We start from the raw sequence: 18641 nt of genomic DNA, 5'->3' as shown, positions 1-18641 counted from the left end.
AGAGCTCACGGCTCCACCGCTGACCAAGTTACCTCATCGCCCGCCACCATCGTGGCAATCTGCCCTGGCCCCTTGGCCACGGACACCTTCCATGAGCTTCTGCAACTTCCAATGTGACTCATGGCATGATTCACAGGCTTTGCAAACACCTCACCCATGAAGCCATCACCATTCCTTGGCCTCTGTGCCACGCAGCGGCTTTCTGTGTAGAGACCAGATGGCCAACTTGGGGAGTGAGCCCTGCGACCGTGGCCTACGCTTGGTTCACTAGCTGGCCACTACCCCAACTGACTAAACCTAAACCGTGCCGGAGCTGCATGGCGTTTCTTTCGCCAGCGCTGGCACCACCCACTGGTAAGCTCGGGGGCTACCAATCGCAGAGGCCACCTGGTAATAACGTCGGCCGGAGAGGACAGAATGCAGCCAGGCTCGCCGCGCCACTGTGACCCCGAGACAGTCAAAGTGAGCCTTGTAGTTTTGCCATTGGCAAGCATATGACTGTGTTTCTCACGCCCCAGGCCCAAGGACCTTGGCGTCATTACGCAGCCTATCTGTGACAGGCACGGATGCTAGCTTGGAGATGTCAATGGCTTTTGTTCACTTCCATCATTTTGACTTGCTACAGCGGGCATGCAATCCTTGGTCTCAGCCTTGCATCGTTGGAAGGTGTCACGGTGTCACCTGTGATCAGCATACCGCTGTCATGCCTCCCCAAAAAGGGAAACTGGAGGCTGCCTTGTACAACGCGTACAATGTCACTCAGATGGACAGATATACCAGCAATCTACTAATGAGTCGAGGAATGATAGTAGTCTAAGTCTATTTCATGTCTCGTCAAGTTTATTCTAGTAGGCCGGCAGCAATCGTCTCGCCACCAGCTCTGATAACCACTCTCTGTCCTGCCTCCAATGGGACCTTCTCATTGAGCTTGACCACGACTCTGGCAACTCCGCCCGGCTGGATCACCTTGGGTTTCTTCTTGATGATATCTCCCGTGGCCTTGTCCAGCGAAGCAGTGATACTCTGGAGTTGACCGGGAGTATGCAGGCGGCCGCGGTGGAGATCCACAGGCATGGGCATCAAATGCTCAAAGGCCATGGCCTTCATTGTAAAAGTGTCGCCGCACGGGATGGGGTTAGCTGCGAGGCACAGAATGTCTCCCACGCGGATGTGAATGGGATCAATATCCGTGAGCGCGATACTGACGTTTTGTCCCGCAACAGCCCAATCTTGTGCGTCCGTGTCGACCATGATGGATTTGATATAGGCCGTCTCTCCACTGGGCTGCACCGCGAGCGAGTCGCCAATCTGGATAGTACCGGAATCGATGCGACCAGCCAAGGTTGTTGTGCCCTGCTGCTGGGAGCGAAAAATCTCAGAGATGGCCATCCGGAACGGCTTCTTTAGCGCTCGAACTGTCGTTGGTTCCGATGTCTCCAAAGCATCAAGCAAAGTGCCGCCTTCATACCAAGAGGCCGCAGGGGCAGTGATTTTCTTGACAATGTTCTCACCATCCAATCCGGAAATAGGGACAAAGTCGACATTCTTGTCGTGGAAGCCCAGGCCGGTCAAAAAGCCGGTTACCTCCTGAGTAATGTCTTCAAAGCGGTCTTTTGACCACCCCACCATGTCCAATTTGTTGACGGCCACAATAACGCGCTGCAGACCAAGACTTCGCAAAAGCAAAATATGCTCGCGAGTTTGGCCCTTGAGCCCTTTCTCGTAGGCGCCAGTATTTGCGTCAATGACCAGAATAGCAAAGTCTGCTTGACTCGCGCCAGCAATCATATTGGGCACAAAGTCGCGGTGGCCGGGTGCATCGAGAATGGTATATTTTGTCTTGTCGGTTTCGAAATAGTTGGTGGCAATGTCAATGGTGACACCGCGATCGCGCTCTTCACTGCGCTGGTCCATGACCCAGGCCAGAGCAAACGACTGTTTGCCACTCTTCTCGGCTTCTCTCTTGTATTTGTCGACGGTTCTTTGGTCAACGTATTTCAAGTCTACAAGCAGACGACCCATCAGTGTGCTCTTGCCGGCGTCGACATGACCTAATGAGAATGTTAGCAATGCCCTACTTTCGATGCAGTTGCTTAACATACCGACAACGACAAAGCTAGTGCTCTTCTTAGCGCCGCTCTTCTCATACTCCTTGACAACATCTAACCCTTTCGTTTTGGGAGGCGGCACGTCAATGACTTTCAGGCCGGCGACCTTTTTCGCAACGTCGTCCGTCTTCGTATCAGCTTTTGCTGTACCATCCGCCTTCTTCTTAGGCGCTGTTTTGGCAGCAGGTGTGACCTTTTTGCCCGCTGAGGAGACATTAGAATTAGCCCTCTAAATTGCCCTTGCAAAGTTCGAACCTTTCGCCTGCGCAGCGAGCACAATGTCATCTGGACTGGGCTCCGAGAAAGCAGACGCGAGGTATGTCGGCGATGATGCATATGTCATGGCAAAGACATCTTGCTTCTGCTTTTGGCCCCCCCCTGGAGCAGACCCAACTAAAGTTTGCGCAAACGCGGACGGCGTAGGGCGCTGGCCAACTGCATCGACTTGGGCTTCCATGCCATGCATTGGCTCATCTAGATTGCTGCTTGATAGAGCAACTGGCTCGGCTGAAGGTTTTGGTTCGACATGATTTCCCTTTCGCATTGGTATTGGTGCAGAGGATGTTGAAACAGATGGTGTTTGTGTCTGTCCAGCAGGCTTCTGAGAGGATATTGACAAATCTTGTAATCCTTTCTCTGCTTTAAGTTCTTTATCGTGCTCCTTCTTTTGTTCCGTTTTCTTCTTTCTGGCAGCAGCCAACGCTTGAAGCTTGGACATCTTGGGAGCACTATCGCTTCCTCCTCCCAGTAAGCCGCCACGCGGTGTACAAGGAGCGATGAAAGTAGTATGCCTGTCGATAGGCGTCTCAAGCCATGGCATGTCTGAGAAATAGGCCGCTATCGGGATAATTGGTGCTTCCAAAACAGGAAATGTTGATCTCTGAGAAGAACCTTGCCCAGCTCGACATCCTCCGCGCTCGCTCCCTCGTAGGTCTGCTCCAGTGGCGCCACCACATGCCACAGCTGACGAGGAAGAAAAATCGGACAAAAACATACCTTCAGGTGCCGCCTTCTTTGGAGTAGGCTTTGGTGTTGGTGAAATAAAAGTCTTTTGGAGATAGCTCACCGACTTTTCCACATCGTAATAATAGTGCCAGAGAGCTTCCTGTATTTGTGCTACAGACACCTTGCTGGCATCTTCCCCCAGTGCCTTTTTCACTTCCTCAGTGGCGGTAGCCATGGCGACCCTATCCTCAGGGCTCATGCCATCGTCTTCCTCCCCTTCGTAGTCATCCTCATGAGGGTCATAAAAATCGTCGTCTTCAAACGAGGCCATTGTTGCGGGATGATGTCACAGTATCGGTCGATCGAGAGAGAAGCGTAGCAGGAAAACAAGTCGAAGGGAAAATCGCAGAATTGAAGAGACAGGTTGTCAGGGATATATATACAAGATTGTAGAAGGAGTAAAGTTTGGTGGCGCTTGTTGGAATTTAATATTGATGCTACGGGTAGAGGTTGCAGCTCGCTCGAAGCTGGACTTTGGAGGGGCAGGGCCTGGTGTCCCGCCACTGGCGCGGGGCACACGCCACCAAAGCATCCGCCTAGCGAGGGGTTGTGCGGAACAAATTAGCGGACTTTTCATTTCGCCGTGTCCCGCTAGCTGCAGGCTGCAGGATGCCCCCCCAAAGATTCGAAAATTACGGATTCGCGTAGAAGAGCTTGGAGCTATATTCAACCGTCAACCCTTGGTGCATATTTTGGCTGTTCCAAGGACTTTCAACTCCATTCTACCAGCAAACATCGTCGCAAAGACGATTCGCCGCCAAAATGTCGTTGAGTGAGTCTGCCCACAACTTGCACAAACGGCGCCCTGAAGCTAACCCGCATAGATCTGGATATGAACAACGGTGAGAGCCACCACCGCCATTTGCGCGACCGACCAGGACACTGACTTTGACCTCAGCTACGATGATGAAGGACGAGCAGGGTCGCCCTTTCATCGTCGTCAGAGAGTAAGTTGCGTCCAGCCATAAATCGCGACTGCATTCTAACTGCTTCGCAGCCAGGGGAGGAAGAGGCGCCAGTATGGCAACGAGGCCGTCAAATCTCATATTCTCGCCGCACGAACTGTAGCCAACATCGTCAAATCCTCTCTTGGACCCCGTGGTCTCGATAAGATTCTCATTTCACCTGATGGCGACATTACGATCACGAACGACGGCGCTACGATCATGCAACAAATGGAGATTAGCAACCATGTCGCCAAGCTGCTGGTTGAGCTCTCCAAGTCTCAGGACGATGAAATCGGTGATGGCACTACCGGTGTAGTTGTGTTGGCCGGTGCTCTGCTGGAGCAGGCTGCCGATCTCATCGACAAGGGCATCCACCCTATCCGAATCGCGGATGGCTACGACCAGGCCTGCGACATTGCGATTGCCGAGCTTGACAACATCTCCGATAAGATTGAGTTCACAAAAGATGAGACCGCCAACCTGGTCAAGGTTGCTCGCACCAGTCTGGGTAGCAAGATTGTATCCATGGCTCACGATCAATTCGCCAACATTGCCGTCGACGCTGTTCTCTCGGTCGCTGACCTGGAGCGCAAGGACGTCGACTTCGAGCTAATCAAGGTGGATGGCAAGGTCGGTGGCGCTCTCGAAGACTCCCTTCTCGTCAAGGGTGTCATCATCGACAAGGACTTTTCTCATCCCCAGATGCCCTCCGAAGTCAAGGATGCCAAGATTGCTATCCTTACCTGCGCTTTCGAGCCTCCTAAGCCCAAGACCAAGCACCACCTCGACATTACCAGCGTCGAGGAATTCAAGAAGCTCCAGAACTACGAGAAAGAGAAGTTTATCGAGATGATCCAGCAAATAAAAGATACGGGCGCCAACCTCGCCATCTGCCAGTGGGGCTTCGACGACGAGGCCAACCACCTGCTTCTACAGAACAAGCTTCCCGCTGTCCGCTGGGTCGGCGGCCCCGAGATGGAGCTCATCGCTATTGCCACAAACGGACGCATCGTTCCTCGATTCGAGGACCTCAAGGCTGAGAAGCTTGGCCATGCCGGTATTGTTCGGGAGATTACTTTTGGCACGACACGAGAGAAGATGCTGGTCATCGAGGAATGCGCCAACACAAGAGCTGTCACGGTCTTCGTGCGCGGAAGCAACAAGATGGTAAGTCATAATCGGGACGCAGTCGCTACGAGAGGAAATACTAATTAACCCCAAGCTCATCGACGAGGCCAAGCGATCGCTGCACGACGCTCTTTGCGTTGTTCGCAACTTGGTCAAAGATAATCGCGTTGTCTATGGTGGCGGTGCTGCTGAAATCGCATGCTCTCTCGCCGTTGAGGACGCCGCCGGCAAGACGGCTGGTCTGGAGCAGTACGCCATGCGCGCATTCTCCGAGGCCCTCGATGCCGTCCCCATGGCCCTGGCTGAGAACAGCGGTCTCAACCCCATCTCGACACTGGCAGAAATTAAGAGCCAGCAGGTAAAGGCTGGTTCCGGAACCCGCGGCCGGCTTGGCGTGGACTGCATGGGCCGTGGAAGCAACGACATGAAGGAGGCTTTCGTTATTGATCCTTTGATCGGCAAGAAGCAGCAGCTCCAGCTGGCTACGCAACTGTGCCGCATGGTGCTCAAGGTTAATAATGTTATCATTGCCGGGTCGGAAGACAACGAATGGTAATGGAGTTACGATGGACGAGATTAAAAGAAAAGTTTAGACGGGAATATACCACGGAAAAAAGTAAATAGTGGATAGAATCATTCTTGTTTTGGCAGCAACCACGAGTCCGCCCCTGAATCCGATCGGTTCCTGCGAGTGAGGCTGTGCAATCTGATGGATCCCAGCCCAGCACGCGTTCGGTCTATTTCCATCTCATGGGGCAAGCAACGATCCGGCCCTGGCAACCTGACAGCATTACGAATATCGTCTGAGCGGCAGCCCTAAATTCCTTGCACAGATCCACATTGTTGCTTTTTTTGACAATGGGCTGAAGTTAATGCCACCCAGGGCCGTTGCCAACGCTCGCGTTTCATAAGGCTGCGTCATCCCCTCAGGATTCGGCCGCCCTAATAAATACCTGTCGGCGGAATCCTTGCTCTGCTCAGCCGCACCCGTACCGCAGCCCACTTTGAGTTTAATGCCGACATCGACGAGGGGGTCTCGGGGCCTTTTTCTTGATGTGTTAATTGCCATACCATCCAACCTGCAACACTTTATCGCGAATTCTCTCGAGACGACTTGTGCGACTGCAGTAACGCTGGAACTTGGGCATTGGCACTCGACTTCTTGGACGGTGCTTTGGAGCACGTGTGGTACGACGAAGGGAATTGACACATCCCAGCCTCTAGTCGCGCGATACATCTCAATTTTAGTGATTCCAGTCTTGCTCTTGGCGGCCCCGCGATAAACCGTGACACAGCCAGACATGTCCGACTCGGGATCCCCAGGCACGCCGGCGTCGTCTTCCGGGTGCTCCGACGTGGTGACGCGGGCAAAGCGGCGCCCGATTCCTCGCAAAGGTCACACCAAGTCTCGCGGAGGATGCGCCAACTGCAAGAAGCGCAAAGTCAAGTGCGATGAGGTCACGCCGGCTTGCGGCGCGTGCCGTCGGCTGGGCTACGACTGTCTCTACTTTGAGAACAAGCTGCAGGTCAAAGCCCGCCGAGAGGAGCCGTTGAAGGCGCTGATTGTAAGCCAGAAGCCAGCAAAGACGCTCAGCTGCGACCCGTCGTGGTTCACGCTGGACGACATGCGTTTCTTTCAGCACTTCATATTTTCAGCATACCCGTCGTTGCCGTTGGATGGCTGGGATATCTGGCGCGAGGTCTCGCAGATGGCCCATCAGGTACGCATAAGCGCAGCGTGGCGACCTGCAGTTACCAAGTCTAATCGGAGAAAATAGTACGACTTTTTGCTGCACGCAATGCTCGGTCTGGGTGCCTCGCATCTCTCAATCATTACTCCGAACAGCTACACCCGAGCGGCGCTGCGGCATCGCGTCACGGCGTTGGAAGGATTCAAAAAGTTCATCTCGACTGCTGGCCAATCGAGAGAGCACGCAGATGCCGCATTCGCGACTGCTCTTGTTTTGACATTCCAGGCTACTCAAATGAGAGACGGACTAAACGACTTTTTAACCATGATCCGCGGCTGTAAGCCTCCCCCTTACGTCGCAGTTTGATCTTGTCGCCGGCTGACCGTCATTTAGGTAACCTCATAGGTACACATGCGTCGGGCCAATACGCGTCATCGAGATTTGCCGAATTCGAAAAGGAACTATATCTCAATAAACTGATGAAAGTAGTTCCCCTCGACAGACCAATTCCCCATTTTGATGAGGAGGCAATCGGAGGGTTCTTGGGGAGTCTTGAGAATCTGGGCCCGCTGTGCCGTAGCATTGAAGAATTGCAATATTTGGCCATCATGCGAAGCATTGCTACCCAGGCTCTACAAAGCCCCGTGAGCGGTAAGTCCGCAGACTATATTGCAACGTCGTGACTCCGGGCGCCCGATTCTGACGTGGCCTTTAGCGTTCTATGAGCATACCCGCATATACGACGTACTGTGCGATATTGACGCTGAGCAGTTCCCCGCCTTCATCGACGAGTCAAATTACACTGGGCGCCTGCTCATTATGCACATGATTGTGCTCGACTACGTGATGGGCACGACGATTCTGCAAGAACGTCGACAAGCGGCGCCAGCTGCAGTACCGAAAAACGTGTACGACTACATCAAGATGATGCTCTTGACTTGGACACAAAGAATACAGGAAAAGCTACCCGAGGAATTCAAACCATACGGCTTGTGGCCTGTTACTTTTACTCGCCAATGCATCGATGATGGAGAGATGAAGTTGGTTGACTCTGGCGGCGACACGGTGAAGCTTGTGGGGGAAACGCTGCGGGAATTGATCTTGTAAGCTTGGAGAAATAGGAACAGAAAGCCTGGTATTATTCAGCGGTATTAAATTTACAGCTATGAGAAGATTATTCCCATTTGACTTGTTCGAATCGTTTGTCTTGTTTGCCATATTTGCCATATTTGCCGTAATTGACGATATCTCGGCTGCAAAATCTGCCAGCTTGGTGTAGAATCCTCTCCTTAAACCGTTTGCTCGTGCGAAGTAGATGTGCTCGTAGCCATCTCGACGGAGAGATGCTCCTTTGCCCTTGCCTTCTTCGAGAGAAGCGCGTTCCGTGGGAGATGTTGCGAGGGATGCCAGACACAAAACGCTCCGATGGCAAAGATCATTGGGATTGTCTCGAATACCCAGAATAGCCACTCAGTGCGGAAAGCGTAGCCATTCATACCTTCCGCAAACTCACAGACTCGATAAATGCAACGAATCTACACGATGTCAGATCCACCAGCTCAGAAGCCAAAAAAACAAAAGTAAAATTTGCAAACTCACCATGATGGCAATACTGGAAATGTAGACGGCACGGACGACCTTGCGCCAGCCACTAGGTGCTTCTGGCACGGCGAACCGAGTGGCCAAGAAATGAAATCGACCAAAAACGGTGAGGAATAGCCCAAAGGCGAGAAGCTGTAGCAACAGACCACCAATCAAGGTATATCTCCCAATCTTTTCCTTGGGGCCTGTCCAATTGCCTGCGCTCGCAATGGCCGATCCATTACCCTGAACGAGGAAAGAGACTATGTCGAACGTGACGAATGTGGGTGTGAGGAGGCGGCCGGCAATGCCGAGGATACGATGGTGGATAGGCGGGAGGACGTTGAGAATGAGGCGGCTGATGAGGAGGTAGTTGCCGGCCGCGATGAAGACGGGGGCGAGGACAGTCAGAGTCAGTGTCAATATGTACGGAACCTGACATAGGAAGATTAGCAATTCAAGTTCCTGCATTGCCGCAACACCTTCCTTGGCTTCACTCACGAGGATCGTCTGGTGTTTGGCCGAGTAGACGCGGCAGACGTAGCCCGCCACTTCAATCGCAGCGCCGACCACCACGGTAGAAAAGAACCACGCACGGTGCTTGATCCAAGTCGTGTAAGTGATTGTGATGAACAAAATACTGTAGACGACACATCCTACAACCGCCAGAGGAAACGAAGGGCTGTAGACCCAGATGGAGTTATCGTCGTTGGCCATGTTGCTTGTGGGCTTGATGCTTGCTCAATTCGGAATTGGAGACGAAGAATGATGTGCCTTGGATTAGAGCAGCAAATATTTTTTACGTATTCTGCGATCTCATGCCGACACTTATATAGACAGCTCGTACCACTCGGATTCCAGCCAGGACAATATTTGCGACGTGCTGACGCAACACCTGCACAGCGTCCAGCTATCTCAAAGTCGGACTCAGCTTGTAGGAAGCGTCGTCAGGTTCTTGCTATTAATCGCCCTGAAACTGCGCTATGATCCGAGATTTGCTCCGCATGGCGACCGGGGCAGCATGCCGTGGCTGTGATGTCGTTTTCCTATTCAGGAAAACGACTGGGGCAACGCTAAGCTGGGGAACCCGACAAGTACGAAATCGCCAATCAGCATCATTATGGAGGTGGAATTCTGGCATGTTTTGAACAGAAACAACTTCATTAAAAACGTATTGGTCGGATTTCTTGCCTTCAGCTTCTCTATATTTGGGTGCTCACCTTACCTTTGAGAAGTCAGTGCTGGTTCCTCATGTCGACCATGTCGAGGACAGGGCTGTGGAGGCGAACTGCTGCTCAGCCACAATCGAAGCAAGGATGAGAAAGATGAGCGTTTTCCAAAATGGGATTGATGATTTGTTGTCGATTTTGGAGAGCATTGCGTGGTTTCTGCAACAAGCCTCAGGGTGCATTGTTTCTTTGCAGGGAAGCTGGCTGCCTGGACTACAATGTAGCCGGAGAGGGACACTCGATGATGCCCACTATCGATTGTCCTCCAAGATTTCTATAGTAATACCGGAAGAGTGTACAACCGACTAGATAAGGCTGACGAGGCTGCACGGTCAGCCCGTAGTATTCTCTGATTGACGAAAAATAATCGCCGGGTGCTTGCATGCAGATGCAGCTTACCTCCATGGCGATGGCTCGGAGAAAACAGAGACGGTATTGTTTTTCTAGGGTGATGCAGCATGAAGATTGTAATGTCTTTGTGCGAGTCTGCGTGTGCGTACATCGACGTACGAAGCTTACATCGTGTGGCGGGCGCAAGACTCGCCAGCGACGTGGCGACGTGGCGGCGTTCTCCCACTGGCCTGATGCCAGCCTAATCAACAGGTTGACGGTACTCGAGGCAAGTCTGTACAGGCCATAGAGGGCCGAGGTAGCAGCCACTGGCCCATTCAGCTGGGCGCCCGTTGGGATCAGAGACATAAAGAGCGCAAGTTGGTGTGCCGTGAGACGTTGTGACGCCCGCCGCGCCCCATCCCATGGCGTGGCCATGTGTCGGGGGATTTTCACCGCTTATTGGTGTTGATACGAACATGCACCGGCAATCTAAGATGAAGCGAGCTTTTGTAGAGGTTAAATTTTTGAGAAAATAGGTTTTTTTGGATGAGACGACTCTCCATTGTTTGACCCTTTCGGTTCTCTTTGTTGCTGCTTCCGCTCGACATGCTCGTCTCTTCTTTGCCAAAGGCATAACTGGCCATTATCGGAAATCACGGAGCATTTTTCCTTGGTCTGGTGAGTCTTTCCCCGGACGTCTTCCCCGGCTGGTGGGCGGGGGAAAAGGAAGCATGTCTCAGACAGCATCGGAGGCCATCAGACGCCGGCGGGGAACAGAAAATAATACGAAAAAGGTGTATGACAGGTACACAGAAATCAATTAAATAAATTGATTAAAGGATTAAATAATAATGATAATAAAGCTTTAGTAATTTATAGAGTTAGTACATGCAGCTGCATACAGTGGTGGAAAGGGGAACGGGCGGTGTGCAGGCAAGAGAGAAGACAAGCTCAGCCTGCATGTAGTTGCAGGTCATCTGCCCGACATTTGCTGAGTTGGCATACCACCCTACTCCTCGCTCGGCGATGGCTTGCTATGCGTTTGCAGGTCACGCTGTTTTTAGCTTGGGTTGCCCAGTCCCGCGCTGAATTTCTGCCTAGCACGAACTGCGAAACTCGGCGGCAGCTCGATATGCCACAGAGTCGCGGTGCTGCTTTTACGGGAGCCAAAAAAATGTCGTGATCGGGGCAACTGCCTTGGCCAGTGTCATCACCAAGTCGTCGTCGATGCCACAAATGGCAAGTCCTTCCCAGCTTAGTAGCGGCGAGGCGCGCCAGACTCCATCGACAAAAAGCCTACCTGCGAGGCCTTTTTTTTTTTCGTTGTTCCTGGGGCTTTTGCTGACGCCCCGATGGGCGACCGATTGTTTTGTTTTTTGGCCACACCCCCCTCCCCTCATCATACGACGCTCGCACGCGGTGGCGGGGGGAGGTTGTCATTGATAAAGCGCCAGCTAGGCAGAGTGTTGTGATGCCATGGCCATGCAAGGGCCGACCCGGTGGCCACTCCATCAGTGACCGGGATCACCGTATCCTGCGGCCGGCCTGATCTTTGACGTGGCGATGGACAGTCACTTGGGCAAGTAGAGCAAAGACTATGCTCGCGGTACCGATGGCGAAGGCCGCAAAACAGATCTGCCGGCTCTTCAGACCTCGGACTGTATGTTGAAAGTGTATACAACTGGCCATAATCTATCAAATTCGATGCTTTTTTTACATTGGGCCGCAAATCATACACGTATCCTGGCCTGTAAGTTGGACCACGTCTGTGCTCACCTGAGCCGAATCGTAGCACGGTACTCGTCTGCGCAGTTGTAACCCTTAGAGATACCTAGGCGCAGTAATTATTTTCCTAAGAGCTCATGTTTAAAGAATGTCTATTTTCGGATTTTTATTTATTTTATGTGCCGAGTCTGCATCATCCAATCTATCACGAGCGATCGCGCACTCTGCACCACAAAGGACATGCAGGTAAGCACTCTAGCTCGCCACCAATGGCGCCACAGTTGGCGAGCACGCTGCATATAGATTCCAAACGCACCGTTTTAAACGGCGGTAGGAAGTATTCAATGCTGCGTTTTCTCCAGAGGAAGCAATTGATTTTATTAATGCTGTGTTCGCGAAGCGGTTCATGCCTCATCTCATACTCGTACATCCAATTCGTCTCACCCTTGCAGTGAACATATTAGAACCAAGCAGATTGTCAAAGCTCAGATATGCCATGAGCTCTACTTTCAGTATAACTATGAAATGCACCAGGGTCCTAAATTGCTAATTTGGGCGATTTATTGTGTTGCCAGATGAGACTTATTATTTATCACGAACACATCGACATATGGGATAGCGGCCCCCACGAACTTGAAAGCCGGACTTTCTACTGATGATCATTCAAAATGATTCATTTCTAGCGAGCCTATCAGCGCTCGGCAATAAGTATGACTTGTGTGACTCCAGTCCAGGGAGAGTCATTGCTGCTGGAGCTGAGCAAAGACCTATTGCTATGGTGTGGGTACAGGATTAACAGCTTAACTCGGTCAAATGTCGCCATTCTGTTAGTAAAGTACCTCGCGGGTCATCTTTTCCAACTATCGGGGCTGCCGCGGGTGAGTCACAGTGGCTCGTTCACAAATTACAGCACTGCCTTATTGGGAACTAGAGCGGGGCAGCGCTGTACGCCGCATCTCGAAACACCCCGCAGGCAAACCTCATCGTTGCCACCAGGAGCTTTGCCATCCAAGATATAATCTGGAGGCGCGCCATCTCATTGAACCTTCTCCTTCATCGACATTCCATTGTATTCAGACTTTCGTTTCTGTTCAGCAATTGCATTTGCATCGGCGTTTGGGTTTCCTAGAGTTTTTCAACTACCTTTGTTAAGCTACCGCGAACCTTTCAACGACAATTTCCTCGCCATTCATCAGCAACAATCAACCATGCTTCCTCTTCACCAATTACCCGATGGCATTCAAACGACCCGGGAACAGGCTGTCGCCGAGCCCTCGGGCGCCCGGGTCGTTGCCAAGCCAGTGCCAAAGGCCCAGCTAGAAGATCCTCGTGGCTACCAGCTCGGGCAGGTCAAGAAGCGCTTTTCACCTAAAGAAACTACCACTGCAGACGGCAGCACATCTCTGGTCTTCAAGATAAGCCCGTCTGATCCAGATTTCCCCTTTGAGCTGGCACAGCTGCATTGCGATTTAATCGTGCCCAAGGGCTACCCCGCAAAACGACCTGTGTTACGGGTTACCAATAAAGATATCCCCAGAGGCTTCAGCATCAATGTCGAAAAGGGGTGGGATAAGTTGGCAGAGGAAAGAAAAGCGTCCACCCTGCTATCATTGATCAACGCTCTGGATAAGAACCTGGAAATGTTCTTGTCTGAGCAAAAGGTCGAGACAGTCAAACTTGTTACTTTCAAGGATACAAGGCATCTTCAGCAGGAGCACGAAAAGGCACAAAAGGCTGCGGCCGTGTCAAAAAATGTAGCCAAACCAGCTACAGTATCCAAGCCTCAATCAAAACCCTACGTCCCGGAGAAAAAGCACTCCAGGGAGGAAGTTGCTGTTGCCAAGGAACGGAGAGCGCAAGAGGTGCGCCAGCTCGAGGCTCGCATGGGGAGACTGCCTCTGTATCGCCGCTCGGCAGATGGCGTCGTTTTTACGCTCCCGCTAGAGCCGAAAAAGAGGGCAGATTTACCCGAGGGTCTTCGTTCCGTCAACAATATTCATCTCATTGTTCCTCTACTCTATCCACTCCAAGACATTCGAGTCCAGCTCAACGAGGCCGACGCCAAAGACGCCGAGCCTGTCGAAGATTTGTTTGTTCAAAGAGCAGCCGATCAAAAGCAGATGAATCTCATGGGCCACGTCAACTACCTGGCACAGAACCTTCACCTCTTAGCCAAGATGGCGCAGTTGAACGCGGCAAAGACTGAGACGTCCGAGCCGCAGGAGACCAAGCCCGAAGTAGCGGAGGAACAAGGCTCCGTTGGCGAATCTGACGCTGAAAAGAGCCATATTCAGTACATCCCACGACCTCCCGAGTGGACCAACGGAAACGATAGTGGAAGCTCAGAGGAAGAAGAAACCAGCAGTTCAGACGATGGTGGTGCGGAGCTAGAAAAGGGGCAAGAACAGTCGTCGGCCATTGCCAACCTAGATGCGCCCGAGCATGGTACCATGATCTCTTTCCCGTCTATTGAGCTTCACGGATTGGAGTTGCTACAGGTTTCGATACTAAGCCTGACCATCAAGTGTGACCGCTGTCGCACTCTCAATGACTTGACTGGCATCAAGCCCGGGACCGAGAAGGCTGGCAGCTGCAAGAAATGCGCCAGCGCATTTTCCGCCCAGTACAATCCGCAGTACGTCCACGAGCATTCTTCTAGGGCTGGCTTCATCGATCTCTCTGGCTGCAAGGTTGCAGACATGCTGCCGAGTACCTTTGTACCTACATGCGGACGCTGCTCTACGCCCAGCCATGGACTCGTCTCCGTCCGCGGTGAAACGATGACGAATGTGTGCCGCGAGTGCCACTCCAAGTTTACCTTCAAGATCCCCGACGTCAAGTTTCTCTTCATTACGCCCGGCACGCTCCCGCCCCCGACGTCTGGCCCCAAACGCAAGACCGAGAAGCTCGGTCTGCACGCGGGCGAGCCGTTGCCCAACCGTGGTGCGTGCATGCATTACCGCAAGTCGTACCGCTGGTTCCGTTTCTCCTGTTGCAACAAGGTCTTTTCCTGCGATCGCTGCCATGAAGAAGCCGAGGACCACCCCAACGAGTGGGCCAACCGCATGATCTGTGGCTGGTGCAGCCGCGAGCAGAATTACGCCGTGGACGAGTGCAAATTTTGCGGCCGCGGGGTCATTGGAAAGAAGGGCAGAGGCTTTTGGGAGGGTGGCAAGGGAACGAGAGACCAGCGCATGATGAGCAGGAAAGATCCCCGCAAGTTTAAGCGTATTGGTACCCAGCCCGGCGCCAAGAAGTCGTGAGGGAGAATTTGCCCTGTAATATGTTATAGCTACTAATGTACTCTATGCCATGTATATGAACGTATGAGAGTGACTAGCTGCTGCAGTTTTGAATTGTAGCTAGCTCAGCTTATTCGCAGTCCGCTGCTTTTCTCGTGTTTATTAACTCAGCGGAGCATTAATTCCAAGGTCATGCATACGAGCCTGCCCTCAAGATTGACATGGACGCTGTGCACGGCGCCACCGGCCAAGCAATATCATGCCCGAGGCTCTGCTGCGGCAGCTCACCGTCATCAAGGTGGTGTCCTGTCAACGGCTGGTCGCGTCTTTTGGCCATCAGCCAAGATTAACAGCGGATCCGGAAAACCTTCAAGTCATGCGATTGCAGCGCACGGCGGCGGAGACGCGGGCTTGAAATGCAGTGGCAAAAGGTCGTGTTCCCACTGCTACATTTCCCATGCCACCGCAACAACAACAGGATTTTTTTTAACATTGGCAGAAAGCGGATAGGACCCTCCCGTATTTCCCTTTCGGAAATGTCATGCGATGGGCAGCGGAGAGAATTGCAGAATTGTTCCCATGATGATGGGGGCACTAAGCCCGGTTGGACCCTGGATCTGCGGCTGCCAAATATAGAATACGAACTTTGCTGCTTAGTCTCCGAGAATCTGACCGTCGAGCTACGTCATGCGCGAGCTTTGTTCGATTTTTGCGGTGGTTAGACTGGTAAAGTTGCCGCTAAACCCGCAGCCTTGCTGGGGGCGATCTTGCCACCAAATGCAGTGAAATCGACGCTGCCCAAAGATTCAACGGTCTCGCAGAAACCAGAAGGGGAAAAAAGCGCATCCACGTGAACTTCATCTGGAGGATGCTGAGCAAAGGATTGATATAGGGCGTTGGGCCGATCAATAGTCTCATTCTCAACAGCACCGTGTTGCCATAGCTTAGCAGTCAACTCGCAGCTTCACACCATGCCCCAGCCCTAAAGCGATCTGGGATACGAGCACAGTGTGTCGATCAACGGAGGGCCGATGTGCTCAGCCTCGGGGACTTTGAGGGGCCGGTACGCTACTTTTCGGTGAGTGAGCTTGGCGACATGATCCAAGAGGTCTGGGGCAGATTACTATGAAGTCATTGCTTCCAAGTTGATGCTCCATTCAGAAAGGCAAAAGTTCGTAAACCTCAAGTATAAGAAGGGTGCGACTTCCCGCTACAAATCATCTCACTCATTCAGCATCACAAACACTCAAGCTTCTCTCCTCTCATACACTCTTCTCACTATACAAAAAAAAGCACAACTTCTACTCAAACCAACCTACAACAAGCAACATCCAAAATGCAGTTCTCCAAGTCTCTCTTCGCCATCGCCGTCGCCGCCACGGCCTCTGCCGCGCCCCTCGTGGCCCGCGACCCCGACTGGATCATCCAGGGCCTGTCCCGCTCCTGCGACGGCCAGGACTCGTCCTGCACCTGGCAGTTCTCCATCAACAACCAGCTGACCGATGCCACCGCGTGCACCTACGTCGTCAACGCCAGCGGCGGCCAGCCCGCCTCGCGCTCCAGCGGCGGCCCCGTCACCTGCGGCGACTACACCGTCACCAGCGGCTGGTCCGGCCAGTTCGTCGTCGGCTTCACTACCTTCTCCGTCTTTGACAACACCAAGAACCTGATTGCCTACCCGGCTTATGACGACAACGAGATTGCCGCCGGCAACGTCGCCGACAAGCCCTTCCACGTCGAGGCCCCCAAGAATTAAATAAGGCCTGGGAATAGGAGAATGGTGGATGGGAGTCGAATGAGTTATTATAATGATATAGAACAACGTATATATAATGCATAATTAATGTATCATCTCTATAAACTTGACACTACTTTATTGCACTGGGATGAGAAAGTGACGCAGCCAATACAAGGCGAGAGCAAAGCAGCAGCTCGTTTGTACGTGGCGATCCAATTTAAAGATTATTTGAGACATCATGTTGTTATTGCAGTTTCGTAGATAGGCGAAAAAAAAATCTTCTTTGCCTCGATTTATTAAAACAATGAGCTCTCGCTGCAATGCAGCACAACAAGCGTCTTTTGCCGCCCGCTCTGTCATTTATTTGGTGCTACTAACCACAAGATAACTCGGGCCAGCAGGTCTTGTCAGAAGCTCATGTAATTTAAAATAAGCAAATGCGCTAGAATGCCGGAAGAAACTCGAACAGAAGTCTAGTTTTGAGCTAGTGCGCTACGTCTTTTTCCAAATTCGCCCAGGATGACAGGCGAAATAGCATGGGACGTTGCTGGGTTGCAGCAACTCACATATGCGCCTGGTCCAGTGGCGCGGAACTGGTTCGGTGAGGCAACACAACCCTGGCCCGGCCCTGAATGGTTGAACGGGATTCATGGCTCGAGACTGGGCCCGACCGTCAATGAGAGGACTAGTAGCGACGGAACCGTCCGCGTTGCTGCAGATGCCGAAATGGGCGTTTCATCATGGCGGTAGCTTGGCTACTTGGCAAGGATTAGAATAGCGTAAGGCTCGGGCTCGTTAGCAGAGTCGCATCACTACTGTAAAGCAACATTCGAGCAGCACGGTCTCCGCAACGGTTAACGATTCTCCGAGGATACAAGCATCATTGAGAATGTTGGCTCTTATTCAATATGAAGGGACTCCAGTCAGACTACAATTATTGTTGGAATTGGTGATGGTCGTAGTTGTGACTAGCTAAGTGGCGTTATCGTGAAGCTAATATTGGAGAGCCCGCGTATGTTGTTGCGTTGTTCTGTAAGGGCAAAAAGCTCTAAAGTTGTAGGCATAGGGTGATAAAGACACGTTTCAATGAATGATAGAAAACAATTTCAAGAATATCACTCCAATCAGGCTGCGGATGATTCAAATGCAATATTTCATATACCGCTGGCAGCTCAATACGGGTCTCATCGTCCGATTATTAGCCATACCCAAGGCTGTACTTCTTCTCACGGAAATAATCATATAGAACAATGTTGGAGAAGAAGTCTAAGCCCAATGTACAATGAGAGGGTCATTCTTCAAACAGCAAAAAGGTTGGCCGATGGTGCTCATGTAACTATGGGCGCAGTTGAGAGAATGGAGGAACTCACATGCTACAGACGCCATGTGGCCCACTCTATTCAGCGAAAGATTTCCGATGGCCAAAGAATGGATTAAATAAAAATAATTCGATTTATTCATGATATTTAAATCATTCAAACAAGCACATGTTGGCAATTGCTCGGCAACTGCTCACTGGTGTCAGGGCGACTAAACGTGTCTCGCCAGCGCGTTCCGTAATCCCTGCACGGAGCCCTGAGTCTTGCGGCGCCGGGCGGAAGCACCAACAATGGTAAGTGCGCGGCTGGGGGAAACGCCTATCGACGCCCCCCTTGAGGCCGGTTGGGCACCTGTCTTGGGCGAGCCTTGTTGCTAGGCATCTTGCTCTCTCTCTCTGATTTGGTATTGCCGAAGACTCGAGGGAAGAGGGCGCAAAGCATCGGCTGGATGATGCATGAATGCAAGGAAGTCGTTCTGGGGTGCATGATTGAGTGGGTGGCAGTGTAGCCGGCAGCGACAGCCGCCGGTGTTTCGGTCGGCCGCCCTGGTATTGACCATGCAGTGCACTCAAAATCAGCCCATCGCTGCCTCACC

At 52.1% G+C, this 18641-nt stretch overlaps 7 protein-coding genes across 10 annotated transcripts; 4 read left to right on the top strand and 3 right to left on the bottom strand.

Annotated features, from left to right (window-relative positions):
* Positions 1-840: 840 nt before the first annotated feature.
* Positions 841-3384, bottom strand: LMH87_010966 (uncharacterized protein; the record flags this gene model as incomplete). Its single annotated transcript, XM_056200030.1, has 5 exons — positions 841-2051; positions 2103-2116; positions 2168-2312; positions 2364-2615; positions 3105-3384. 5 exons carry the CDS (start codon positions 3382-3384, stop codon positions 841-843), a joined length of 1902 nt encoding a protein of 633 aa, XP_056051921.1.
* Positions 3385-3875: 491 nt separating this feature from the next.
* Positions 3876-5744, top strand: LMH87_010965 (uncharacterized protein; the record flags this gene model as incomplete). The annotated part of the gene is made up of 5 exons (XM_056200029.1): positions 3876-3885; positions 3938-3955; positions 4012-4060; positions 4111-5227; positions 5283-5744. The coding sequence occupies 5 exons, from the start codon at positions 3876-3878 to the stop codon at positions 5742-5744; spliced, it is 1656 nt and encodes a 551-aa protein (XP_056051920.1).
* A 745-nt stretch (positions 5745-6489) lies between these two features.
* Positions 6490-8067, top strand: LMH87_010964 (uncharacterized protein; the record flags this gene model as incomplete). Of its 2 annotated transcripts, XM_056200027.1 has the most annotated exons (5): positions 6490-6909; positions 6967-7216; positions 7273-7530; positions 7595-7982; positions 8043-8067. In XM_056200027.1, 5 exons carry the CDS (start codon positions 6490-6492, stop codon positions 8065-8067), a joined length of 1341 nt encoding a protein of 446 aa, XP_056051918.1. The 2 variants fall into 2 exon arrangements, with proteins under 2 accessions (XP_056051918.1, XP_056051919.1); XM_056200028.1 differs by lacking the exon at positions 8043-8067 and having other exon boundaries at positions 7595-7986.
* Positions 8068-8168: 101 nt separating this feature from the next.
* Positions 8169-9177, bottom strand: LMH87_010963 (uncharacterized protein; the record flags this gene model as incomplete). The annotated part of the gene is made up of 3 exons (XM_056200026.1): positions 8169-8414; positions 8479-8895; positions 8962-9177. 3 exons carry the CDS (start codon positions 9175-9177, stop codon positions 8169-8171), a joined length of 879 nt encoding a protein of 292 aa, XP_056051917.1.
* Positions 9178-9510: 333 nt separating this feature from the next.
* Positions 9511-10388, bottom strand: LMH87_010962 (uncharacterized protein; the record flags this gene model as incomplete). Of its 2 annotated transcripts, none has more annotated exons than XM_056200024.1 (5): positions 9511-9618; positions 9686-9701; positions 9996-10013; positions 10089-10132; positions 10200-10388. In XM_056200024.1, the coding sequence occupies 5 exons, from the start codon at positions 10386-10388 to the stop codon at positions 9511-9513; spliced, it is 375 nt and encodes a 124-aa protein (XP_056051915.1). The 2 variants fall into 2 exon arrangements, with proteins under 2 accessions (XP_056051915.1, XP_056051916.1); XM_056200025.1 differs by having other exon boundaries at positions 9996-10004.
* A 2567-nt stretch (positions 10389-12955) lies between these two features.
* On the top strand, positions 12956-15010 carry LMH87_010961 (uncharacterized protein; the record flags this gene model as incomplete). 2 transcript variants are annotated; one of them, XM_056200022.1, is made up of 1 exon in its annotated part: positions 12956-15010. In XM_056200022.1, one exon carries the CDS (start codon positions 12956-12958, stop codon positions 15008-15010), a length of 2055 nt encoding a protein of 684 aa, XP_056051914.1. The 2 variants fall into 2 exon arrangements, with proteins under 2 accessions (XP_056051914.1, XP_056051913.1); XM_056200023.1 differs by having other exon boundaries at positions 13631-15010.
* Positions 15011-16325: 1315 nt separating this feature from the next.
* LMH87_010960 (uncharacterized protein) lies at positions 16326-16745 on the top strand (the record flags this gene model as incomplete). The annotated part of the gene is made up of 1 exon (XM_056200021.1): positions 16326-16745. One exon carries the CDS (start codon positions 16326-16328, stop codon positions 16743-16745), a length of 420 nt encoding a protein of 139 aa, XP_056051912.1.
* Positions 16746-18641: the final 1896 nt, after the last annotated feature.

This window comes from Akanthomyces muscarius, chromosome 4 (assembly GCF_028009165.1).
Source record: "Akanthomyces muscarius strain Ve6 chromosome 4, whole genome shotgun sequence".
Taxonomy (NCBI): Eukaryota; Fungi; Ascomycota; class Sordariomycetes; order Hypocreales; family Cordycipitaceae; genus Akanthomyces; species Akanthomyces muscarius.
The sequence above is the reverse complement of the archived record's forward strand: the minus strand, read 5'-3'. Positions and strand labels throughout refer to the sequence as shown.